The following is a 27,875-nucleotide window of genomic DNA, read 5'->3' on the forward strand; positions in this document are numbered from 1 at the left end:
CTGCTGCTGCTGCTGCTGCTGCTGCTGCTGCTGCACGCACCGCACCGTAGCTGCTGCACGCACCGCAGCTGCTGCACACGCCACACGCTGCTGCTAGACACGCTGGACAGCGTGTCACTCAGCAAGGAAATTATAAGCTCCCGCGGCACGTCTCTAAATTGTGTCCACTAATCTGGACATAGCGATGCTGCTGCTGCTGCTGCTGCTGCTGCTGTGGCTGCTGCTGCCGCTGTGGCTGCTGCTGCTGCTGTGGCTGCTTCTGTGGCTTTGGCTACTGCTGCTGCTGTGGCTTTGGCTTCTGCTGTTGCTGATGATTCTGCTGCTGCTGCTGTGTCTAGTGCTGTTGCTGATGATTCTGCTGCTGCTGCTGCGTCTACTGCTGTTGCTGATGATTCTGCTGCTGCTGCTGTGTCTACTGCTGTTGCTGATGATTCTGCTGCTGATGATTCTGCTGCTGCTGCTGTGTCTACTGCCTGTCTCTTATACACATCTAGATGTGTATAAGAGACAGGCACAATACGGTGTAACCCAGACACAAAGTGCCGGCACAATACGGCGTAACCCAGACAAAAAGTGCCGGCACAATACGGTGTAACCCAGACACAAAGCGCCGGCATAATACGGCGGAACCCAGACACAAAGTGCCGGCACAATACGGCGTAACCCGGACACAAAGCGCCGGCACAATACGGCGGAACCCAGACACAAAGTGCCGGCACAATGCGGCGGAACCCAGATATTAAGTGCCTGCCCAATTCCGACACAAAGACCTAAGTTAAGTTAAGAAGACAGGTTTGGACGACAATTTCTTGTGAATTTGTGTCAAACCACTGATGTGACGGTCCCGACACGCAACTGATAATCAGCATGATTACCAATTTAGTAGATAAGTACCTCTGGCAATTGACTCACTACTCGTACTGTAGTAATTTGTGAAGATTGATTGATCACGATCCCTGACAATCTTTTTCCGGTTTAATATCACTTCACAATACCATGGTACGGTAATCATCAAGAATTTGCAATAAAAGGAAAACCTGGTAAGTTCATCATATATTCATCAAAAACTTCTCGGCATCGGATCAAATTTTTTGAGGATACAAGTACTATCAATAGACAAAGGTCAGATTTAAATGGATGAGATTAATTCCCAATAGCCCAAAAGGATCAAAGACCATAAAAAACTTGGTCTAGAACCTCTAAATTTTTTTTACTGATGATGAAGCTGCAGTCCTACAAACTGATGATGCCCAGTCCTACGTGTCAGTCGCACGTGTCAGTCCCACGTGTCAGTCCCACGTGTCAGTCCCACGTGTCAGTCGCACGTGTCAGTCCCACGTGTCAGTCCCACGTGTCAGTCCCACGACTGCTGCTGCTGTGTCTACTGCTGTTGCTGATGATTCTGCTGCTGCTGCTGTGTCTACTGCTGTTGCTGATTATCCTGTTGCTGCTCTTGCTGCTGCTGGTGTGGCTGACGCTCTGCTCAATGATGCTACTGATGCTGCTCGTGCAGCGAATTGTTAGGCTGCTGACAATGAAAAGGTTCCTTTCATTAATTTCTTAATTTTATTTCTGTTGCTTTATTATTCAATGTCTTGCTTGTTTTTTGAAATGATTTCTCTTTAATGCTTCTATTATACTTTGTATTTTGTATTTATAGGGGGCGGTGGTTTCGTATAATAAATCCTGCGTCTCTATTCCCAGGCCCACGTTAAGTAAACTTACCGTAAAGGATAGTTTGGGCAGCTTGCCAGTTTCGTTCCCTCTTTCCCTCGTCAGGTCCTCGGCATGTGTGCACCAAATTTTGGGGCTAACTGCCCTCAGCTATTACATATTTCTGAGGGTATACAACCATAATGAGGGTAATTCCATTAACATAGAGAACGATCGCGCCGGTTTCCTGAACAGCCGAGGTATCGCTTCCTCGATGGTTGGTGCACGTTATAGAATACCGACCAGATGTCGGTGCTTTTATATGCTATTCCTACCAGAAGCTTGACTCAAGATCGGTCCTACAAGCATAGCCGCCGAGATCGACTTCATACGGCCACGAATTCATACGGCCGAGCAAGAACAAAGGCCTGTGGGCCTATTCCTTTGGGACATGGTGGCTCCCTAAGCTTAATGCTATTCCTTCGGGGCTTGATAGCTCCCTAAGCTTAATGGTATTTTTACGAATAAAGGGGATCTTGGTAAGCACCTTAGGCAGTGGTCATAATAAGGCAGGATGCCATTACACCCTAAGCCGACTCGCGACGCTAACTGCTGCCAACCTCCTTACGCTAAATTTAGAGGCTGAATTTAAGTCACTGTAGGCGCCGGCTTCTGAGCTTCAACGCAATTAGGATGAACAAAAGTGGCTTCAAAATGCGGCCAAATGGCATGGATGTGGCTCTTGCGTCGAGCGCTGCGCTGAGCAGGGAATTGCTTTTGTTTGCCGCAGGATGAAAGTTTTCGGTACTTCACTATTTTGATATGGCATCACTATTATGATGCTGCCCTTATGGAGCAGAACTATTGTGATGGTTTTATGGAGCAGCACTATTGATATGATCTTATGGAGCATCGTGCCCTGGAGCAGCAGTATTGTGATGCTCCGTCGTTATTGTGATGCTCTTGTAGACGTAGACCATCACTATTGTAATGCACTTACGTACGTATATAGTATCACAACTGAAAAGCCCTTGCGGCGAATTCCGACTAAGATTTAAGCATATAATTCTAATGTGTGAATTTGACAAAAAATGTTTTAGAAAAATCACGGGCCTGCAGATTTGCTGAATAAAGTACGAGTAATAATCTGACTACAATTGAATGAATTCTGAGCTTTTAATTGATGGATAAACCACCGATATTCATTAATTGAAGCAATTCAAATCAATATACTCATTTAAAAGCATGAATATCTATAAACTTTCAGATCCGAAAGCTTTTTATTAATATATATCGCCACAGAAATGCGATAAGTTTGATGTAAATGCCACATAAACATGAGAACTCGATTCTCATTCGCATTGGGAGCACCTAAACAAACATGAAATAATATCAACAAAATTTGGCAGTGAAACAAATCTAAATTCTAAAAAAATGTAAGTGAAACGCCAAAAAAACATCCATAAAATATGGAAGTGAAAAAGAATTGTAATTCCCAGGCGAAGGTCGTAAAGCTGAAATTTGGCTCACGTTGCGGCGGCGATGGTTACTTCATGAGAAGTGGTCGTGAATTGGCATGCATGTGCGACTGCACGTAAAGCGCGCGTCGTAAAACTCGTTCGCTGTGCATAAGACTACGCGTTACGACCAGCCGACGCACCACGCACACACACACGCACACTTGTTGAGTGGTGAGAATAGTGAATGTGACGAGAGTGAATGTGACTGATAAGAATAGTGAATGTGACGAGAGTGAATGTGACTAGCGAGAATAGTGAATGTGACTGGCGAGAATAGTGAATGTGACTGACGAGAACAGTGAATGTGACGCGCGTGAATGGGACTGTCGAGAATAGTGAATGTGACGTTTGTCTTGCATTGTCACGCAACTTCATATAGTTGCGTGCAACTGTACGCATTTGTGTGCTTTTAATTTAATTATTTACTGGCGATTCATTCGAAGCGTTTTTAACAAATTATATGTCTTTATGTAACGTGACTGTCGATTTACCAACGCAATCGAAAAAATAATGCTCCATACATTGAAAAAAAACTGTCATAATTCATATTTTAAGGTCTTCAGTAAAAAAATGTTTTCTGCCATCCCATGCTATTATTAATAATTGTGTACGTTGCGTAGATTTTCACTAACGGATTGTTAATTATAGCGTCCTTCATTTCAATAATAAGTGCAGCGTCCACAAATAAAAGTATATTAGTTGTGCGCATTGTCTCGCCCTTCCTTCGATTAATGAACAATTGTCTGCCCCGTCGATAACCGAAATATTCTCCAAGTAATTATTTTCCTCTTGTCCGTTGATGTTCCCAGCGTATGCCTGCGTAGCTGACGACGTACTTTCTGCATACGCTTTTTAGAATTAAAGTATTTCGTGAGTTTATACAGAATTTAAATATATTAAGGTTGAATTAACGGAATCGTTCAGTGTGAGCCGACAGATCGAGGTGTGCACGGCCTTATTCACTTTTTTAGCCTTCTTCTTGCCATGCCTAACGCGGGCCGACAGATCGAGGTAGCTCGGTAATTGTCAGGTCCAGAGCAAGATTGACGTTAACGCGAGTGCATTATTTGCTGAAGCTTCCGCCAGCTGATCTTATTTGTTGCACTCAACGCGCATTTGCGGACCTCCGAGGGAATTTCTCGGCTCCTTGGACGGGCTGCAAACGCCGCAAATTCGGCGTGTCTAAAACAAACCAGACGCAAGACTGACAGCCCCGCCATTACTGCTAGTGAACGCCACTGCAGCCGGCGGATCATTTTTCCGTCCTTATGGGGTAACTTGAGTCACTCTCTCTTGATTTGCCCTAACCTGATATATGGGGTAACTTGACTTACTTGCTTATGATTTGCCCTAAACTGATATTTGGGGTAACTTGACTCACTTGCTCATGATTTACCCTCACCTGATATATGGGGTAACTTGAACTTGAGTTACTTGCTTATGATTTACCATCACCTGATATATGGGTAACTTGATTGAGTCACTCGCTAATGATTTTTTCCCTAACTTATGTATGGGGTGACCTCAACACTCGCTTATGATTTACTCCAATCAGTTTTAGGAGGCAACTTTCGTCCCTAGCTCGGATTTACATTAAATTTATATTTTAATTTACCATGATTCACAGGACTATAATTTACCCTAACTTGAAGCTCGCTTTGAGGCAAGAATCACGTGACATTTGTGACGAGGATATAAACAAAGTAAACAAACAAATGCAGTATTATTCCCATGTTTCTGAAGGAATTTCGTAATTATTATTGGGGCATGACCTCTATAAAATATAAACTGTAATCGGTTTCTATAGTGTTAAAAGAATCTCATAAACTATTCTCTTAAATATGTAGTTTCCGGGTGAGTGAGATTAATTTACTATTGATGAGTCTAATGATGCTTTAGATTATATTTTAATCGACAAGACAAACTTAAATGATTTTAATGTCTATACTTGTATCAGTATATTAGTTGCAAGTACTTGGCCGAACTGGTAACTAAGTTGCTGTGTCCGGCCTTCAGTAGTTATAGTGGCGGTCCACTAAGTAGTTGTAGAGGCGGTCCATTAAATAGTTGCAGGGGCGGGCCATTAAGTAGTTGTAGTGGCGGTCCATTAAGTAGTTGCAGGGGCGGGCCATTAAGTAGTTGTAGTGGCGGTCCATTAAGTAGTTGTAGTGGTGATCCATTAAGTAGTTGTAGTGGCGGTCCTTTAAATAGTTGCAGAGGCGGGCCATTAAGTAGTTGCAGGGGCGGGCCATTAAGTAGTTACTGCTCCACTAAGCAACTGATTAAGAAGGCAGTTAATCAGCGTCAAGACGCGCGGCGTGGCGAGGCAGCAATCGATCGTCGGGACCAGCAGACNACATGAGGGTGGACATGAGGGTGGACATGAGGGTGGACATGAGGGTGGACATGAGGGTGGACATGAGGGTGGACATGAGGCAGGTGGAGCACATGGAGTATCAGGATATAATGGAGCAGGCTGAAGACACCACCGAAGACGATGTGTTGTCTGTTTAATGTTATGTGCATACAAATTATATCTGCCTTAAATTATATACACGTGCAATTATATGTCTAATTGTGTGTCTGTAATGATATTTACAAGTTACAGTGCTGTTGGGGGAAAAAGAAGGCAAAAAGCTGAAAATTTACCAATTACCCCTTCCCCCCCACCCTTTCCCTCAACCATTCTTCTTCTCCTATTCATTTGTTTTCATCTTTCCTTATTTCAGTAGAGTCCCTCTCCCAGTCTCCCTTTCTCCTTCACTTTCTTCACGTCTTCCTGCGTCGTGTTAATTCTCTTCTTCGTATCACTTTCCTTCTCCACTCCACCACTTTCACCCTTTTCTTCTCTTCTCCAGCCTTCCACCCACCACCTCTTCACCCCTTTTCTTCTTCCTCCTCTCCCTTCTTCCCTCTTCTCCTCTTCACCCCCTCTTCTCTCCCTCCTGTCCCTCTTCTCCTCTTCACGGAAGTTTCGCTGACATTCGGAAGGAGCAGTCGAGCGGCGCGCGATAGATGAGCCTTAATAGCTGATAATGAGTGTATGGCGCAGTGTATGACGCAGTGTATGGCGCAGTGTATGGCGCAGTGTATGGCGCAGTGTATGGTGCAGTGTATGGCGCAGTGTATGGCGCAGTGTATGGCGCAGTGTGTGGCGCAGTGTATGGCGCAGAGTGTGGCGCAGTGTATGGCGCAGAGTGTGGTGCAGTGTATGGCGCAGTGTATGGCGCAGTGTATGGCGCAGTGTATGGCGCAGTGTATGGTGCAGTGTATGATGCAGTATATGGAGCAGTATGGCTCTGTATACACGATAATTTCCTTCTCAATAATCCACTCGTCTATTATATATATACGTATCAGAATGTTTTGAAATGACCAGTTATAATTTGGATATTTCACTTAATAACAAATCACTCGTCATATTTCACTTGTTATAAATACTGTTATATTTCCTCTCTCTTTCATCCATATCTAATTTCCTTTGCATTATTGAAATAATAAATTATCTCGAACTGATGATTATCAAATGAATAAAGTATGATTGAAGTTCTGATGTTAAATTTTCACATTTTATTAACTCGTGAATTTGAAGTGATAGCAATTAAGTGCGTACGTAATTGGGTCGTAGTTTTTTATATTTTTGTAACGTAGCTTATTAATATGGAATTTATAGCTAGTCTTGGGTACACAGAAGGATAATGAGGAAAACTATGTATACATAGCGCGTATATTTAACAAATAGCTATTTAATTGGGATCGTAACATGTGATGTTATGTAATATTTCACTTAATTAATTAAATGATTTAAATCAAGATTTAAAATATCGTTCTTCCTGGGGGCCAAACTGTAAAAATAATTACTTGAACCTGTTTTTGCTGATGAAAATGGTGTCTAGAGGCAGTGGACGTATTCTCAAAAATAGTTTTCATAACTTATTAGCCAATCACTGATGGCTAAACCCACCAATCACAGACGAGAAATCCGCAGCTATATACGTGCACTTGGGCAGAGACTTGGTGTAATTTGACAGAGATCTTTCTTTAATGAAATTTTGATTGTAGACCAGCGCTTGCTTTTAATTAACAATCTTCTTATTTGTTTTGTCAATGAGTCGAGCAAAATGTCTTGCTGGCGCCGGGAGATCAAAAAGCCGGTTACCAAGTGTTATTTTAATGGAATACGACGTTTAATGTTTAATGTTTCAAAGATGTTTTTAATGGAATACGACGCATTTAATGTTTAGTCAGTAACATGTAATTAGGCAGATCCGTGCACTTTATTTTTTGCACAATTTAGCCCATATCGTAATCCTATCGTTCAAGTTAAGATAGACAATTGTTCCAACATTCATCGAACGAGGAAGTAACGTTAATAAAACGTTTTTTCAACAAAATCAAATGGCAATCAGCGTTTTCTCAACGTCATTTGCCTGGAGACTATAATTATTATTACCTATTCCCCGTTTCTTTTCTGACAGACACAGTAAATATATCGAGAACCCGCAAACGTACATACAAAACAATATGTAAAAGTAAAAAAAAATACCGCTTTAACGTTCGTACTGAAAGAAATAAACTTCGCAATTAATAATATTTTATCAACTTGTTCCTGAGGACTTGAATGCCATGCATGTAGTAATTATTTTTTACGTCTTCTCTCGCTTACTAACTATCAACAACATAGATTTTTATTAGGAACAGAGATTAACCTAAGCTTAATGAGATCATGTATAACTAGATTTTAGACAGCTTATTATAGATGGAATGAGGTTGAATATTGCGTATATTTTAAATTAAAGTAGAGTTTTTCCACTGACCACATGCTAATCTCATATCGAATATTCGCATGAAAAGCTTCTTAACAGATTAAAATTGTATCAATGTGTTCATCCATATTGAAATAATTAACCTGTCACTGTAAAACTATAGTCAACTTTTTTATTCGAAGGATAACCGAAGTTATAACGGTCTTCTATTTATACATTACAATACTAAACAGAGCTTGGTTACGAAAATGATGTCATCACATTACCTGACTCATTTAACCATAGTTTACTTATTTCTATTATGAACATATTAACATGTGGATTAAAGTACACTTTTGTAGTTTCCAAGGAATCAATAATAACTAAAATGTCAACATAGATTAACCTGCTAACCATATTAAATCCCAAGGTAATTTTACGGGAAATTATCCACAAACTCCCCGACAAAAAGATTTACAAACTTTATTATTGACTTAAATATATGATCATATATGATCGAGTACTTCAATTAACAAAGACATTTTGTGATATTTTTATGATATGAAAACCAAAATTTTGTGACTAGAAACTCGATTACGTTGGGAATTTCCCCACAAAAAAATCAATCGAATTAAGGGGATATAATATTTTATTGAATATTACGCCGTAACATTCACTGAACGTTACACCCATCATACACTCATAATTTAAATGGTATCACTCTGTCATTATAGTGACACATTTTTCACCCACAGTATGAAAACGAAAAATATCATTGAATTCCCAGGAGAAAAATTATATCATCGCCTGACAGAATCGAGCTGTTGAATCGAGGTCAGCATCATGAATCATGATATCAACAGAAAATTATTAATGGAGAATATAATTAAGTTTATTCCATCATAAAAACTCCGTTTTGTGCCAGCATGATCTCATAAGCATAAACTTTGGCCTATAAATTCACGGAATGCTTTAGTTAGATAGCATGCATCTCTGACGCAATTATTTTATATTACAAGTAATCATTGGTATTCTAGCACAATCTTAGATATAGAAAATATGCTGTTACTGAGAATTAAAAAAAGCTCATTATCAGAATATCTTTGTTGTGATAAGACAACAGACTGAATTTGTTAGCACTTAATTACTTAGGCTCTGCTGAATATTTGGTAGCCAAACATATCTCTTACCATGCCAAGAACATCTTGCCGGCTTTTATTTCCATTATTTATTAACAATAAATTCATTTTCATGTTTTTTGTGCTTGCAGTTCCCGTTTTTTGGGGGTGAAGTTCACGCTTAAAAAATTTTGTACATGCTCTATATTCCGCGGGAATTATGTTATGGCTAATTATGTTATCACGCAGCGCCAGGTTGTAATTCTCACCGGCATGCAAAACTTACCGCAAAATTAGCGTCGTATTTCATTAAAACGAATACAGCCGGCAAGACTGCGCTGTTGCTGCGTTGAATGGATCATACACTCAGAGATGTGAGCGAGACTTTGTCCAAATAGCGATTCATTTTGCCTTGGGTGAGTCGCCCTGAATCAGTTTGCCCAGAAAAAATGCGTATCCGTGCTACGTGCAGGAAGTGTTTCACTATTTGGAAAAAAATACACATTTATTTTTATGAGCGTATTATCCATGCAATGCCACACTTTCTTACCCACAGCACGAATAAAGATCCGACTAGCACTGATACTCTCTTTTGCCAAGCCAAACTGGGTCAGGATGACCCACATGAGAGCAATGAGTGCAACGAAGTTTGGACTTTGGCCACGGCGTGAATTACAAACTTGTCTACTCGTTATTTTATGATTCGATCAATTGATTATATTTTAATTTTTGTCGATCAATTATTATTCTTCGTCATTATTTGATTTATTTTGAAGAATTTAATATTGATTTGCCTTGTAGTCATTGACTTTTTTTTTACAATATGTTTTTAATTATTGCTTGATGACAAGCCTGGTGAAGCCGAGCCTCCTAAAGCAGAAGGCGTCGGGGGCGACACGCTTTTCCTCAGCAAGTTTTCAATGTTCAAGATCGACGGCGTGTGCTGCTGCTGCTGCTGCTGATGCTGCAGCTGCTGCTGATGCAGATGATGCTGCTGCAGCTGATGATGCAGAGAATGCAGAGATGCAGCCTGCAGACTCTGTAGAACTGCCGCCGAATGTTCCTGAGCTTTACGACGAAGTTCTGCAACACTCGAAGTTCTAGGGTCACTACTAGCTTCTTCTTTGGAATCTCCAGAACCACCGTTGCTGCTGTTGTTGTTGTTCTTGTTTATTTCGTTATTGTTGTTGTTGTTGGGAGACAAAGGTGACAAAGAGGCCACCGATGTAACCCCCAACCCTGGTTGTTGTCGGTTGTTGTGAGTGGCAAGATCAGAATTCTGGTGGTGATGGTGGACCGCAGCGGCGATGTGGCTGGCCAGAGGGGAATGCAAGTGGGATGAAAGAGATGCCAAACATGGGGAGCTTTCCCCACCCGCGAGGGATTGGGATAGAGATGATAGGCTTGGGGATAGAGGGGAGGCCTGGCTACTAGTGCTGGGTGAGAGGGGAGGAAGAGGGGAAAACGATGGTGGCTTGGTGGGGCAACAGCCACACAAGCCGGGGAAACCTGGGGAAATGACACTTTTGTTATTGTCATCATGAGATATGGAAGGTTCAGAATTTAATTATTTATTAGATATAATTCCAGTTTATCATGTCCCTGATCATTAATTATATTGGCAATTCAACTTTGTTACTTAGCAATTAATTTGATTATTTTATTGACAGATTATTCTATTTGGCCTTTATATTTCGATTTTTAGGTGGGGCAGAGGTGGGTCGTGAGTGGGTATATTGACTCACCTTTGAGGTGGGGGAAGAGGTGGGTCGTAAGTGGGTTGTGGAGATGATGCCCCAAGAAGAGTCCAGACGAGCGCTCAAGCAAGGGTCTGAACCTGCTGCTCCCACGGACATCGATGGAGACACCGATACATTAATGGCAGCTCATTAGGTTATTCAATCTATTAATGGCTGAGTCACTAGGTTATTTTCTTCCATTAATTACAGGCTCAGTAGATTATTAACAAATTGTAACATTCTATAACCTGTAATATTATATAATTCTAAGAAAATTTAGATTTTTCGGCTTGTATTATGTAGTGTTTATCACGGAATCAGACGCATGTTATTGCATGGATTGAGAGGAAAATAAATTTTCCACTAGCTGATGATGTTCAATGACTGGAAAACTCTAGACTTTATTATTATCTAAAATTAGGTTTCGTGCTAAAATTTTTTGCAATTTATTTCCTCAAGGCACATTTCCAAAAGCGATGCAAGAAGCTTACACACATTAGACGTAGCAGCTTAACTTTGCTGCAAGTTGTTACGATGAAATATGCTAAAAATTAATTACACCACCAACGCTATGATGGCATTATAGCGGTGCAGCGTCACTCGGCCGCGCGTTATAGCGGTGCAGCGTCACTCGGCCGTGCGTTATAGCGGTGCAGCGTCACTCGGCCGCGCGTTATAGCGGTGCAGCGTCACTCGGCTACGCGTTATAGCGGCGCAGCGTCACTCGGCCGCGCGTTATTGAGATACAGCGTCACTCGGCCGCGCGTTATTGAGATACAGCGTCACTCGGCCGTGCGTTATAGCGGAGCAGCGTCACTCGGCCGTGCGTTATAGCGGAGCAGCGTCACTCGGCTACGCGTTATAGCGGCGCAGCGTCACTCGGCCGCGCGTTATAGCGGTGCAGCGTCACTCGGCCGCGCGTTATTGCGGTACAGCGTCACTCGGCCGTGCGTTATAGCGGTGCAGCGTCACTCGGCCGTGCGTTATAGCGGTGCAGCGTCACTCGGCCGAGCGTTATAGCGGTGCAGCGTCACTCGGCCGTGCGTTATAGCGGTGCAGCGTCACTCGGCCGCGCGTTATAGCGGCGCTGGTTGTTCAGCCACGCGATACGAAGACACGTTTTTGCCTCACGCTACAAAGGGTCGTTGTTAAGCGCGTTGTTTGAAGCCAATGATTCACTTTAAAGGCCAGGCTTACAGCGAGAACAACCAAGTCCAATGAAGAGTGCTTGGCTGGCCTTAGAGGAGCTTTTTGAAGGCTTAAATAGGCCTAAGCCGATTGCTCTCAGCCTACTCCTGTGCTGCTTGTTCTTCTTGAAGCTTCCCGGTCGCTTATATTCTTCCTTCAAATTAGGATGATTTAAAACATTTACTTATGCGGCATATATTGTGCAGCTTTGATGAACATCAATTAAAATAATATACTTACGTTAGCATTTAACAATGAAAACATGAATTGCGAATTTATAATCGAAAGCTTTCATTTGAAGTTGGGAATTTTTTAGTCTGATACCATCAAAACTATGAAAGCTATTTGAAACATTTTAAAAGCGTAATGTGGTTTAATAGAGACTGATACAATGGTACATGTCGAGTAAGTTTTTTTCACTAATGTTGGCATTATTTCCTATATATATTTATTTGGCTCTGAGAATAATGTTTGAACGTATTCTAAAAGCTTTAAAAATAATTTAAATACGTTCACAATGTAAACGTATTTATCTTCATCTTGATGGTCCTAGTTGTTCTCAGCTTTTAAATTTCAGCTATGACTTGTTACATAATATATCTTCTTATATGTTACATGGTATGGTATATCTTCTTATATGTTACATGATATGGTATATCTTCTTATATGTTACATGGTATATCTTCCTGTTGAGCCTCTCCGTTACAAGACCGGTAACAGGTAACATAGCCAAGCCAATAGTTCACCTTAACTCATCTATTAGTTCTATACAAATGGTGACTTAACTCATCTATTAGTTCTATTCTATTCAAAATTTAACGTCTATTCGATGTGATAACCTTTTATGTAGTTATTCCATAGTTATATGGATTTTATTATAGAAATAATTCATATTCACATTATTCTGATTGGAATTCTATTTGTTATTATTGGATTCTGCATGGCTTTCTTTGTTCCTGTTCAAATACATAAACTAAGAGATTAGAATTTGAGCGATTACCGAAGCATAGAGAAATTGACAATTTCAGATGAATTAACTGAAATGAAAGTGTAATGAAACAGCTTGTAGAAATTCTCACTCTACCTCCATACTTCTTTTGTCCTCATTGTTGTATGTACGGCATTCTTCTCGTAAGACTTCTAACGTCGATTTATCTACTAATAATCATTGAAGATTTATTCACAAAAATTCAAAATCAATTATAATTTATTAAATAATATTGTGCTTCAGAACTCGTCAGCTGTGTCGCATGAGCGTGAACACATTTAAATGTCAGGGTCAAACTCCGCAGACTTTCGCGCAAGTCGCGTCGAATATAATCAGCGAATTATTATATGCTTATTATATAAGCGTATTATTATGTATTTGCTATGTATACCTGTTATCAAATATTTATTATATAAGCGTATTATTATCTATTTATTATGTGCGGTTGTTATTACTTATTTATTATATAAGCGCTATAATTTTTATTTTTAAAGATAATTAATTACGAGACATTTAAAAGATTTAGAGATATTTGTCCAGAAATATGTTAATAGACAAAAAAATTTTAATTTCATTTTGATTTTATTATATGTTCATGCATAATGACTTGTAAATTTAGTCATAATTAACGAGCAAGGATGATTTATCCCAATAAAGTTTTAAATATTTAAAAATAATTTTACGGATTAATAGTAAAGTGTAATCGATCAACAAGTTTTTCCAAATAGAAAAATGAGGTCAAGTCTTATCATAAACTATTACCACCACAAACTATTACTGAACTAATTACACTCCGAAATTCCTTTCTTTTTCCATAGATTTTTTTATCTTTTCCGTCCGTCTGTCCATAAATTTTACTACTTTTCTAACCCATTTTAATTTTTTCATGTTTTTCGTAATTTATTTTCTTTAATTCAATCCAAACTAAATCCTTCCATTCCAGCCGTCTATAAATTGTGTTACTTTTCAATTAATTCTTTCACAAACTACATTTCTCAATTTCATCTTATTACTTCTTTTTTATATTGGGGCTCTATCAATATTTTAACTTTCTAATTCACTTGCTAACTAAAAACTTTCTCCAGTTCTTGTTATTATTTTATATTATATTGTGGTTCCATCAAAATTTTTACTTTCTAATTCACTCGCTTACCACAAGCTTTCTCAAGTTCTTGTTATTATTTTTTATGGTGGGGTTCTATCAATATTTTAACTTTCTAATTCACTCGCTTACCAAAAACTTTCTCAAGTTCTTGTTATTATTTTTTTATATTGGGGTTCTATCAAAATTTTTACTTTCTAATTCACTCGCTTACCAAAAACTTTCTCAAGTTCTTGTTATTATTTTTTTATAATGGAGTTCTATCAATATTTTTACTTTCTAATTCACTTGTTTACTAAAAACTTTCTCAAGTTCTTGTTATTATTTTTTTATAATGGGGTTCTATCAATATTTTTAATTTCTAACTCACTCGCTTACCAAAAACTTTCTCAAGTTCTTGTTATTATTTGCCGCTGAAGCGCAAGTTGCGAGGCTTGCGGACTCCATTTGTTCTTTGAACAGCTTTCGGTGGCATCAATTTTGATGGATAAAAGAAATCAATTAGATTAATCCGTCCTCAGGAGCAGCTACAGAGGGATGCTCCCTCAGCAACCCATCTGTGGTCCATGTGGGGAGATCAGCGGTGCGCTGGGGTGTCTTGTTATAGCCCTCACCCCTGCCTCCCTTAACATGTGTTGTGCTCATCATAGCGCTCTTAACACCAGCGTAAAACAAGCCCTCACCCCTCACCCCTCACCCCTCACTAGCCTTCTCCCCTCACCCCTCACTAGGCCAGCCCTCACCCCTCACCCCTCACTAGCCTTCTCCCCTCGCCCCTCACTAGGCCAGCCCTCACCCCTCACCCCTCACTAGCCCTCTCCCTTCGCCCCTCACTAGGCAAGCCCTCTCTCCTCACCCCTCACTAGGTTAGCCCTCTCCTCTCACCTCTCACCCCTCACTAGCCCTTCCCACTCTCTCAACCCTTCCCACTCTTTCAACCCTCCCCACTCTCTCAACCCTCCCCACTCTCTCAACCCTTCCCACTCTTTCAACCCTCCCCACTCTCTCAACCCTCCCCACTCTCTCAACCCTCCCCACTCTCTCAACCCTTCCCACTCTTTCAACCCTCCCCACTCTCTCAACCCTCTTCACTCTCTCAACCCTCCCCTCTCTCTCAACCCTCCTCACTCTCTCAACCCATAATGATTTTAGCTGCATGTATAACTCGCAAAATTTAATTATGTAAATTCAACCAATGCGGTATATGGATACTTTTGTTCTCATATTCAAAATCAACTCTCGTGTTGAACATTATTTTAGAGCGATGATATGATGAAAATATCGAATTTTTAGACGCTATTCGCCCATTTGCTTTAGTTTTCGTTTCTTTAACGCAAAGCCTAACGTATTTATGTAAAGTTCGGTGCAAAGTTCAAGGCAATGTTCCAACGTGAAGTTTAAACCCAAAGTTTTGCTGTCAAAATTCAAAGGTAATATTTAACACGAAATTTATGCGAAAATATCATTGCAAAGGGCCTTGGCAATCAAGATTCAACGCAAAGTTTCAATGAACGAATATTTTTTCATAATCTATATAAGTAATATATAAAACTATTAGGAACAGAAACGTTGAATTAGAACATTTAAACTTGAAAAAATATCATGCAATCATTTAAAAATAATTAGAAATTTGATTCCATTTCTAAAAAACCTTATTTTTTCACTAAACTCTCGATATTAAGAAATATGTTAAGAGCAAATTATTTCCATTGTTCACATGACGCATCAGAATATATTTTTCTTTCTGGAGAAACTCGGAAATTTATTTCAAAACTATTGACATCATTGGGATGATTATCAGTCAGTAACTGACGTGAACCAATGATGAATCATTGTTTTTTATTTTATGAGCCATGGCTTGATAAATCAACTTAAGCCATCAAAGTCACTTACGATAATACAGCCAGCAAGCCAGCTAATAAGCCAGTCGGTATGTATGGCCTGTAAGCCAGCCAGTGAGCCAGTCGGTATATCACCTGAAAACCAGCCAGTAAGCCAGTCGGTATATGACCTGAAAACCAGCCAGTAAGCCAGTCGGTATATGACCTGAAAACCAGCCAGTAAGCCAGTCGGTATATGACCTGAAAACCAGCCAGTAAGCCAGTCGGTATATGACCAGAAAACCAGCCAGTAAGCCAGCCAGTAAGCCAGCTGTTAAGGCTGAGGGCCTGTCACTAAGCCACCTAAGCCACTCATAAAGCCTCTTGTTTACATGCTAATCCCTCAGCACCGCAGCCCCGAGGGGACACGTGGTCTAGTGGACACCCGCGGGGGGGGAGGGTGGGTGGGTGGGAAGAGTGGGTCAGGGGGAGAGAGGGAAGAGTGGGAGTGAAGGAGGGGGAGAGAGGGAGGAGGGGGAGAGAGGGAAGAGTGGGAGTGAAGGAGGGAGAGAGAGGGAGTGATAGAGGGAGAGGAAGAAGTAAGGATGGTGAGAATTTTCTCGCTACTTTAACAAGTAACTATTTGAGTGATTTTCATGAACTTTGAATTTTCTAGTTATGTTTATAAGAAATGTTAAATGGCTCTGAAGAAGGTTTCTCGAATACCTACTTGTTAGAAGAAATTCCAATATAATTTTTCGAAATAAAATGTGAATTTTCTGCTAGGTTTTCAGAGGACAAGCATATATCTAATGCTGAAGATGGGCAGGACAAGTAACTGAGAGAGGTAATTAGTCGAGGAAGTAACTGANATCATTATATTCCTACATTATAACTATCATCATTATATTCCTACATTATAACTATCATCATTATATTCCTACATTATAACTATCATCATTATATTCCTACATTATAACTATCATCATTATATTCCTACATTATAACTATCATCATTATATTCCTACATTATAACTATCATCATTATATTCCTACATTATAACTATCATCATTATATTCCTACATTATAACTATCATCATTATATTCCTACATTATAACTATCATCATTATATTCCTACATTATAACTATCATCATTATATTCCTACATTATAACTATCATCATTATATTCCTACATTATAACTATCATCATTATATTCCTACATTATAACTATCATCATTATATTCCTACATTATAACTATCATCATTATATTCCTACATTATAACTATCATCATTATATTCCTACATTATAACTATCATCATTATATTCCTACATTATAACTATCATCATTATATTCCTACATTATAACTATCATCATTATATTCCTACATTATAACTATCATCATTATATTCCTACATTATAACTATCATCATTATATTCCTACATTATAACTATCATCATTATATTCCTACATTATAACTATCATCATTATATTCCTACATTATAACTATCATCATTATATTCCTACATTATAACTATCATCATTATATTCCTACCTTATAATTATCATCATTATTTTAAGCTCCTTACTAAATTTCCAGAAATGTTCATAATAACAGACTCAAGAATATTTATGTACTGAGCATCGCTACCCGAAGACTCAGTATCATATTAATGTTTATGATCTATTGATACAAGTGCTGTGTTTGATATATGATCTATACATGAGTTATACACTATACAGTATACAGTGTAACTGCGAAGCTCCCGTTGTTGATGTGATTTACTGTGTGGCGATTTATTCCCAGTATACATCGCAGTACAGTATATGTTGCATATACCGTTATATATATAGCATACACACTAGATTTAAATCACTAAAAGTAAATTCATGCCGTTAAATTTTTTTTATTAATTTTATAGGTGAGAAACTGGCGCAGTTAACCGTAAACTTCAATTGAACAAATTTATGTAAATGATTTACCGTCATCAATATTTTATTTGAAAATTTATATTTTAATTGGTCTGTATAGGTTGTATGAAATTTGGGCTCATCTGTAGAGGCGCGTTTGTGGCCAATTTACCATTTATTGATTTTCAAATTGACATGTATAAATTTAATATGAAAAATATTATTATTTTCTTTATTATTTGGAATAAGAGTAAAATTTGAGTTCTTATTCAGAACAAAAAAACGGGTTTGAAAGATGTTTTTAGATAAACAATTAATTATCTTAAATTTGTTTTTATTAACGGGATTCAGGAATTCAGGATGACGGGATATCAGAAAATCTGGGCTAACGTCCTATAATTGCTCAACATAATCAAAAGCTGGACATAACATAAGCTGGATGCCAAGCATGGATAGCAAGGCTATAAAAATATATATATATATTTTTTTTAAGAAATTATTAAAAATTAAACTTTTATCCAAATATATGTTTAATCTAATAAGTTTTATTTATAATTTTATCGACTACGTTATATGAGATTTGATTAGATTTGGCAGCAATTAAAACTAATGATCAATGCAATCAATTATTCGCGCACAGATTAACTAACATTGATCAACATTGCGATTAGATACAACATATTGGAACAAATTTGATTATGTGATCAGATTTATAAATGATCAGCAATAATAGTTCATGATCTGTAATAAAAATTTATGGTCTATAATAAAATTATATGATCTGTAATAATTTCTTCTTCAATTAGGTAGCTGTACTTTCATAAACTTTTTGTACAATAATAATAGCTCATCTTTCTTCAATTATGTCTCTGTTGTTTAATTGGCTCTTTTCTGTTTAATTGGCCCTCTTTTGTTTGGTTAACTCTCTTCTGCTTTATTAGCTCTCTTCTGTTTAATTAGTTCTCCTATTTTTAATTAGCTCTCTGTTGTTTCGTTAGCTCTCTATTGTGTAATCAGCTCTCTATTGTGTAATCAGCTCTCTATTGTGTAATCAGCTCTCTATTGTTTAATTTACTCTCTATTGTTTAATTTACTCTCTATCGTTCAGTTTTAATCTATTACTTTATAGCTATCCGTTGTTTGATTAGCTCACCGTTGTTTAATTAGCTCTCTGTTGTTTAATTTTCCCAGTTAGCTCAAGTTAAGGTTAACGAAGCATTTGGACTTAAGGGAATCTCGCTCCATTAACAGAGCCAGCGATGTAAGGGGCCCGAGGGCCCAAGTATCACATCCTCCTATCAAAGTCCCACGCTGCAGAAAGTTTGCTGATTGAGCCAATAGGCCTAAGTAATTTCAATGAGACAAGTGGAGGAATTTTAATTAGGCCGTGTAGCAGCACGTGGTGAGGGGCGGACGGCCTGAGTCACCACGACTCACCTCTCTAACAATGAGGGGAATAGATGAGGGACGAACGATGATCCCGTGATGCCGGCGACGCTCAAGCCGGTCCCGCCCAGTCCTTGGCCGGTCAGACACGCCCCTCCTAAGGCCGATGAGCCAAGTCCTCCTGGCCCTCCTAAGGAAGAAGAGATAAGACCGGCACTTCCGAGGGCCGACGAGCCAAGACCCGCCCCTCCTAGGGCCGACGAGCCAAGACCCGCCCCTCCTAGGGCCGACGAGCCAAGACCCGCCCCTCCTAGGGCCGACGAGCCAAGCCCTGCCCCGACGAAGCCGGAGGGCCGCAGGATTGGCGGGCAGACCGTCGCCGACACCGGCACGTCGGCATGCGAGGCAGCGCTGCGCTGCGGCGACGCCGGCCTCACCGCCGCGGTAGCGGCTGTAGCGGCCGCGGCCCTGCGGCTAAGAAATAACGTACAATGGCAGCGTTGGAGCCGCTGTAATAAGGCTGCCAATTACGGCGGCAACGAGCATCAGTCGCTGCCTCTGATGAACAAACTTAGGGGCGTAATTACGTCACGCTGACTCTAATTAGCGTCTATCCGACTCTTCACTCCGCTTAGCAGCTTCAAGCATCGTTAGGCAGGCTAAAGAGACCTGCTTCACTCCCTCAAAATGAAGCTTTTTAGTACTCATTTCCGGGGCCCAACTCTTACTATGAAAACTTTTTTTTGAATTTTAGATCATCCCAGTTGAAAAATTCTAAAAAGATGAAAAAAAATTGTTTATTTGGGGTTTCAGTGTTAATTGAATAGGAATTGTTAATTTTATGTATACGACATTCCGCGAAACTTCAAGTATTCAATCAATTATTTTCGTCGCTATATTTTTCAACTTTGGTTCTAACAAACAACACACTCCTAAAGTTCGGCAAATGAGGTTAATTCATTGAAAAAAGCCGCTTAACTTTCTATTTACATTTAATTAAATGTAACTAACAAAGAAAACATGATAAATTGGAGAACTCCAATAATTAAATTTCTCACTAAATTTTAGTGAAAAAGGTCGTGGTTTCAAATTATTTATTATCATCAAGCACATAATTAGTTACTAATATCTTTGTTTCATAAAAGCAGGCGGTTTTTATTAAAAAATTAGCATTTAAATAATGATGTTATAATTTATGAAGATATTTCGAAAAAATGAGGATCCCTTGTCAAGGAAATGTAATAGTTACAAAATCTAATTTAGTATATTATATATTTATCACTTGTTATCTATTGTGAGCATACATTAAAATTGTATGCATATATTATGTGATGATGATCGAATTGGTAATTTATATTTTTCATGATAACAGTGAAGTTATCGATTAATAATTAAAATGGTATAAGAACTTCGTATTTCATTTAGGATCGTCATTACATAATTAATCATCTGTCGTGATATATACGTAATCGCTTCATATAAAACATACCAATTAAAAAAACATAAAATGTAAATAAGCTATATTTTTATGTACAACCAATATATATGTTTTATTATTTCAATGACATTAATATAAAGAAACCCAAATGCCTTGTCACTTTAATGTCTTTCAACTGTTTGAATGTCTGAATACCCGAGTGTCTGAATACCAGAGTGTATGAACACCCGAGTGTCTGAATACCAGAATGTATGAACACCCGAGTGTCTGAATACCTGAATGTCTGAATACCCGAGTGTCTGAATACCTGAATGTCTGAATACCCGAGTGTCTGAATACCAGAGTGTCTGAATACCCGAGTGTCTGAATACCTGAATGTCTGAATACCCGAGTGTCTGAATACCTGAATGTCTGAATACCCGAGTGTCTGAATACCAGAATGTCTGAATACCCGAGTGTCTGAATACCAGAATGTCTGAATACCTGAATGTCTGAATACCCGAATGTCTGAATACCAGAGTGTCTGAATACCAGAGTGTCTGAATACCAGAGTGTATGAATGCTTGAATATCTGAATAATAATACCCGAGTGTGTATCCTTTACAGTATCAAGACACTGACTGTCGCTCCGCTTAACAGCTTCAAAAATCCTTAGGCAGGATAAAGAGATGAGGCTTTATGGCGATTAATCCGTTAATTGTTATATCCGTTAGTTTCGTCAAGGTAAAGATGATAATACGTAATAATAAAGGGGAATAGTAAGATCCAAGTATTAGTAGTATCCAAGTAGGTAACATGCGTGTTTGTGATGTCAAGCGCTTCTATATATATAACAATACTTGAACTGAGTCTACTTTTCTCCGAATATTTCAGGTCGATTATTAAATCATTTATAAGATTGTAGATATTTTATTTACATCTTAAAGTTAGTGTATTAGTCTATCTTCACATAGATCACAATTTAATAAAAAAATGCCTTATTTACGAAATTATTTTACTACAGTTTGTAAGGAAGATTTTTACAGTAAAGTTTTGCTTTGGAATTTGCTTACCTTTCAGTTTTATGGGGAGGCGAGGGGGTCGATTTCCCCTCAGCGGTGGGGGACAGGGGGGGGAGGGGCGAGTAATTTAGTACAATAAATAGAATGATGCATTATATTAGTACATCATCATTATTAATTCAGTGAGATATAAAGATAATAACTTCAGAGAGATATAACATTAAAACATTCTTCTTGGTCGATAACATTAAAAACCACGATATTTTATGCTGAAATTGTTTGAAAATCTCATGATAATTCTAAAATTTTGATCAAATTTTCTATAATTTTTAAATAAAATAAGTGAATATTATTAAATAAACAAACAATGACTCTATCACCTTCATCACTGTTGTCAGCGGTGCTGGTGAGGTTATGGTGGTGGTGATGCAGGTGATGCTGGTGAGTGAGCACCGCAAGAGGGTGATGAAGTAACATCTCAGCGTCGGTGATGCGCACGTCATCACGTCCAGCATCACCACCATCGTCATCACCCTCAGCCTCCACCTCCACATCATCACCTGCACCAGTCTGCTGGCACCACCATTGATTATTTTAATATTAATTATAATTGTGTTAATGAAATATAGTAACAATAATATTCCTAATAATTAATTGTAAATAGCAATAACTTTCCTAATAATAATTTGTACATAACAATAACAAACTTTCCCAATAACAAAATAATAAATAATATCAGGAACATAATTTTCTCTCCCTGTCCAGTTTCTCATAAGTTATCCATGTGTTTTTTCAACACAAAATAAGTTTATAGGTAAAATAAAAGTATTAAACCTCACTAATTATATAATGCGAATATTTGAGTTATTATAACATTTATGGAACAATGAAACGTCGACTTTTTAGCGTCCTTCCCGCTAGGTTGTTTTATTTGTACGCTTTATATGATATTGTTGAGAGGATAGAGCTGAATTTCTGTAGAATTAAGGTTATTAAAGCTAAATTGTTTGATATTTGTTAATTAATTATAGAGTAAATTAATGGATATTAAAGAGCTAATTGCATATTAATGGATATTAATATCCAATTGGATATTATTAATTAATGGATATTATTAATTAATGGATATTATAAAATTAATCATGGATTCAATTATTGTATATTAAAAAATTCATTAAATAGTAAATTTACGGATATTTAAGAGTCAATTAATGATTGAACTTTTGAGAATTTAAGAGTTACTCTAAAATAAAATGAAAATAATTGACAAAGGTTAATTAAAGAAAAAAGTAATGGTTAATAAAGAGGTACTTAAATAATATAATGTTGGATATTAAACATTAAATTGGGGGAAATTAAATGGATACTTAAAGAATAAATTAATGGAAACATTAAGATTCAATCACAGAGCAAATATCGAGCATAACCTGCGCAGAATCGGCGCCGGCGTTGGGGTGTTCGTCCGGCGCTGCGCCGGCGCCGGAGTCTCGCTTGCGTTGCTCTTCCTTGAGGCGCTCAGACTTACGCCACTTGGCGCGTCGGTTCTGGAACCAAACCTGTCGGTAGAAATATTATTATTTAGTGAAAAATGGTGATAAATCCAATAAACTGGAATTTTGTAATGTTATAATAAAATCCAATATTATGAGGAACAATGTATAATGCAAAAGAATACTTTAACACTGCTTTCGCACTGATCATTACATTAATCCTGCGTATTCATGACTATCATTAACTATAAATTTATATCACTTATCATTATCACTTAGGCTCTTAAAGTCACGTGTGAACCATTGGATCAGCTCCGCATTCAATAGACTTGCTTCCATTTAATAGATTTTAATAGCTGATCACACAGCTTTATTTAAGGATCACTTATTGCTTTGTTGGGCGCCTGCCGCCACGTGGCGTCAACAGAGGGCGCTGCTATGTACGGCCCAGACACGTGAGTTGGAGAGCCTCACGTGGCGCACGAGTTATGCGTGTGTTGTTCTTAGTGAGGGAATATACGAGTGTTGTTGGGTGTGTTGTGTAGTTGGTGCGTTAAATGAATAGTGATTGTTTTAGAGGAGTTCTTAGGGAATATCAGACTGTTGGGGATTTGAAAGCGAAAAAGACGCGAAGTTAAGTCATATCGTATCGTCAATAAAAATGATGTTTTCATTGAAGATTTGATGAAGTTACTTTTCATATTCTTTGCCTTCTATAGTCTTGATGAAGTTACGATTTAAACAGACTAACGATATAAGTACGAATAGTGATTGTTTTACAGGCGCATTTTGAAAACAATTTTAGCCTAAATTGTTGTGCTAGAGAGCTTCATATTGAGAGTTCATGTTGTCGTTGTGTGCGTGTAATGTGGTGCTGTGTGTGTGTATTAAGGAGCAATAGAGAAATAATTGCATGAATTGTTATTGTATATTGATTGATAGACAATTATTATCATTGATTGATAAAAAATCATTAACATTGACTGATAGACAATGATTAATATTGATTGATAGCAAATCAATAGCATTTACTGGTAAACAATCATTGATATTGATTGATAGACAGTGATTAACATTCATTGATGGACAATCATTAATATTGATTGGTGGACAATCATTAATATTAATTGATAGCCGATGATTAACATTGATTGATAGACAATCATTAACATTGATTGAATGATTGACAATAATGAATATTGATTAATAGACATTAGAGCATAAAGTGCAATTAAGAAGCACGTACTACTGAATTTCGTATTGTGTTATGTTGCGGTCGTGGAGAACTGCTATAAGCGTGTTAGCGGCGTGTCTTGAAATTCAGCAGCATGCATTGAAATTCATCAGCGTGTATTGAAATTCATCAGCGTGTATTGAAATTCATCAGCGTGTCTTGAAATTCATCAGCGTGTCTTGAAATTCATCAGCGTGCATTGAAATTCATCAGCGCAGAGTGAAATTCATCAGCGTGCATTGAAATTCACCAGCGTGCATTGAAATTCATCAGCGTGGAGTGAAATTCTTCAGCGTGCATTGAAATTCATCAGCTTGCATTAAAATTCATCAGCGTGGAGTGAAATTCATCAGTGTGATTTGAAATTCATCAGCGTGCATTGAAATTCATCAGCGTGGAGTGAAATTCATCAGCGTGCATTGAAAGTCATCAGCTTGCATTGAAATTCATCAGCGTGGAGTGAAATTCATCAGTGTGAATTGAAATTCATCAGCGTGTATTGAAATTCATCAGAGTGATTTGAAATTATCAGCGTGCATTGAAATTCATCAGCGTGTATTGAAATTCATCAGAGTGATTTGAAATTCATTAGCGTGCATTGAAATTCATCAGCGTGGAGTGAAATTCATAAGCGTGCATTGAAATTCATCAGCTTGCATTGAAATTCATCAGTGTGGAGTGAAATTCATCAGTGTGATTTGAAATTCATCAGCGTGTATTGAAATTCGTCAGAGTGGTTTGAAATTCATCAGCGTGCATTGAAATTTATCAGCGTGTATTGAAATTCATCAGAGTGATTTGAAATTCATCAGCGTGATTTGAAATTTATCAGCGTGCATTGAAATTCATCAGCGTGTAGAGAAATTCATCAGCGTGTATTGAAATTCATCAGCGTGATTTGAAATTTATCAGCGTGCATTGAAATTCATCAGCGTGATTTGAAATTTATCAGGCGTGCATTGAAATTCATCAGCGTGCATTGAAATTCATCAGCGTGCATTGAAATGCACCAGCGTGGAGTGAAATTCATCAGCGTGATTTGAAATTCATCAGCGTGCATTGAAATTCATCAGCGTGGAGTGAAATTCTTCAGCGTGCATTGAAATTCATCAGCGTGCATTGAAATTCATCAGCGTGGAATGAAATTCATCAGTGTGATTTGAAATTCATCAGCGTGTATTGAAATTCATCAGAGTGATTTGAAATTCATTAGCGTGCATTGAAATTCATCAGCGTGGAGTGAAATTCATCAGTGTGATTTGAAATTCATCAGAGTGATTTGAAATTCATCAGCGTGGACTGAAATTTATCAGCGTCGAGTGAAAATCAACAGTGTGATTTGAAATTCATCAGCGTGTATTGAAATTCATAAGCGTGCATTGAAATTCATCAGCGTGTAGTGAAATTCATCAGCGTGCATTGAAAGCAAAATACTTGCAAAAGAATACGCTACATTTTAACCTTATTGTTCTAATTTCACCTTTGATTTTAATTCTAAGGTAAACAACGACTTTTGGTCAATGATTTCCCTATTGCAATATTTACGGAAGCAATATTATCGTGTTAATGCACGTAATATTGCCATGTTAATGCACGTAATGTTACCGTGTTAATGCACGTAATATTACCGTGTTAATGCACGTAATATTGCCGTCTTAATGCACGTAATATTACCGTGTTGATGCACGTAATATTGCCGTCTTAATGCACGTAATATTGCCGTGATAATGCACGTAATATCACCGTGTTAATGCACGTAATATCACCGTGTTAATGCACGTAATTCTATAATGTTGTTGTGTGCAATACGTGCACGACGTAGCGGCATGCGTCGTGACGCGTGCACGTGACGTGCGCGTGACGAGAGATGCGCGCCACGCGTCACGTGAAGTGCGCCCCTCAGAGACGTGCACGTGAGGGCGACGATGTAGGGGCGGCAGAAATAAATGATGTGCAGTCAGGGAAAAGAATTAAGGGAAATATATACGTGATGAGGGAAAGATATTTGTGTATATGTGTAGCAGCAGCTGTATTTTGTACGTATTTTGTATAATGTGTTTACGTATGGCAGCATGGAACCTATTTTGTAAATAAATACAAGAAGATTTTTACAAACTAATACACTAAAGAATCGTAGGAATAATTAATCGTAATAAAAAATAAGAAAGACGGTAAAAAATTAAAAATAAAATGGAGACTGATGAGTTCAAAAAAAGATCAATTGAAAGAGCAACGGAAAAATATCTATAAAAGAATAATTTAATATTGGCCACTATTTATAACACTCTCTTAAGTATCAAAAATGCTATGCATAAATAATATATTTCAATAATATAACTTAATGATATAGCAGCGTAGAAGATGAATTCATATTTTGATTTGTCGGTGATTCCATACTCGGCCAATTGTTCACAGCTAGCTGCGGGTTTCGAACCCGCAACTCACTGCTCGAATCAAAATGATCTCAACCACTTGGCCAATCATAGATATATGAGAAACAATTAAATGAAAATCTATCGTTCCATCCAGAGTAAAAGAGGAATCTAGCTGTCTCTCCGGAATTGCATATAACAACAGATATATGTATGTAAGTAAAATTAAATGTTTATATGCCCTACATATGTATTGGGTTTCACAGGTAGCTATAACGTCTATGTCTATATAACTATAGTGTAGCTACAACTTCTGTCTGCTAATTCTATGCCTACAACTTCTATGTCTACAACTTCTATGTCTACAACTTCTATGTCTACAACTTCTATGTCTACAACTTCTATGTCTACAACTTCTATGTCTACAACTTCTATGTCTACAACTTCTACGTCTACAAATTCTATGTCTACAACTTCTATGTCTACAACTTCTATGTCTACAACTTCTATGTCTACAACTTCTATGTCTACAACTTCTATGTCAACAACTTCTATGTCTACAACTTCTTTGTATAAGACTTCCATGTCTACAACTTCTATGTCTACAACTTCTATGTCTACAACTTCTATGTCTACAACTTCTATGTCTACAACTTCTACGTCTACAACTTCTGTGTCTATGTAGACATAGACAACTTCTATGTCTACAACTTCTATGTCTACAACTTCTACGTCTACAACTTCTATGTCTACAACTTCTATGTCTACAACTTCTATGTCTATAAGTGTCTTCGAGATGGAGTTCATCATAATGGCTTCATGAGCAACAACCGTATGTTGATTTTCTAATTTCTAAATGTTGAAGCACGGCTTCTACAACTCCATCAAATCTGTCCAAAAACTTTTTGAGTGAGGAAGTTGGATGCAAACATTCAGTGAACTACACCAAGCCCAGAGCACTTGTAAAATTCCCATGAATTTAAATCGTCTTTGATGTCGACAGTTTTTTTACGTTGCAAAGAACTTAGTGCGATAAAATTCGCTTCTTCCAACCACAAGTTAGACGATCTCAGGGCGCTGCGCTCTGCAGCACTTGAAATGAACTCTCCATCCTGGGAAATGACGTTAAAAAAACGTGAATATCGTTGAAATCACGTTTAATTAA

The 27,875-nt window shown here is 38.0% G+C and overlaps 1 protein-coding gene across 1 annotated transcript in view; it reads right to left on the minus strand.

Annotated features, from left to right (window-relative positions):
- Positions 1-5,898: 5,898 nt before the first annotated feature.
- LOC108676488 (homeotic protein ocelliless-like) overlaps positions 5,899-27,875 on the minus strand; it is a 37,309-nt gene continuing 15,332 nt past the window's right edge. The window contains exons 6-12 of the mRNA XM_018164568.2: positions 23,042-23,170; positions 21,995-22,184; positions 19,227-19,626; positions 10,782-10,876; positions 10,047-10,545; positions 9,323-9,380; positions 5,899-6,150 (exon numbers count right to left, since the gene is read on the minus strand). Of these exons, the coding sequence (XP_018020057.2) occupies positions 5,899-6,150; positions 9,323-9,380; positions 10,047-10,545; positions 10,782-10,876; positions 19,227-19,626; positions 21,995-22,184; positions 23,042-23,170 (1,623 nt within the window). The remainder of the gene's footprint in view (positions 6,151-9,322; positions 9,381-10,046; positions 10,546-10,781; positions 10,877-19,226; positions 19,627-21,994; positions 22,185-23,041; positions 23,171-27,875) is intronic.

This window comes from Hyalella azteca, unplaced genomic scaffold, assembly GCF_000764305.2.
Source record: "Hyalella azteca isolate HAZT.00-mixed unplaced genomic scaffold, Hazt_2.0.2 contig14024, whole genome shotgun sequence".
Taxonomy (NCBI): domain Eukaryota; kingdom Metazoa; phylum Arthropoda; class Malacostraca; order Amphipoda; family Hyalellidae; genus Hyalella; species Hyalella azteca.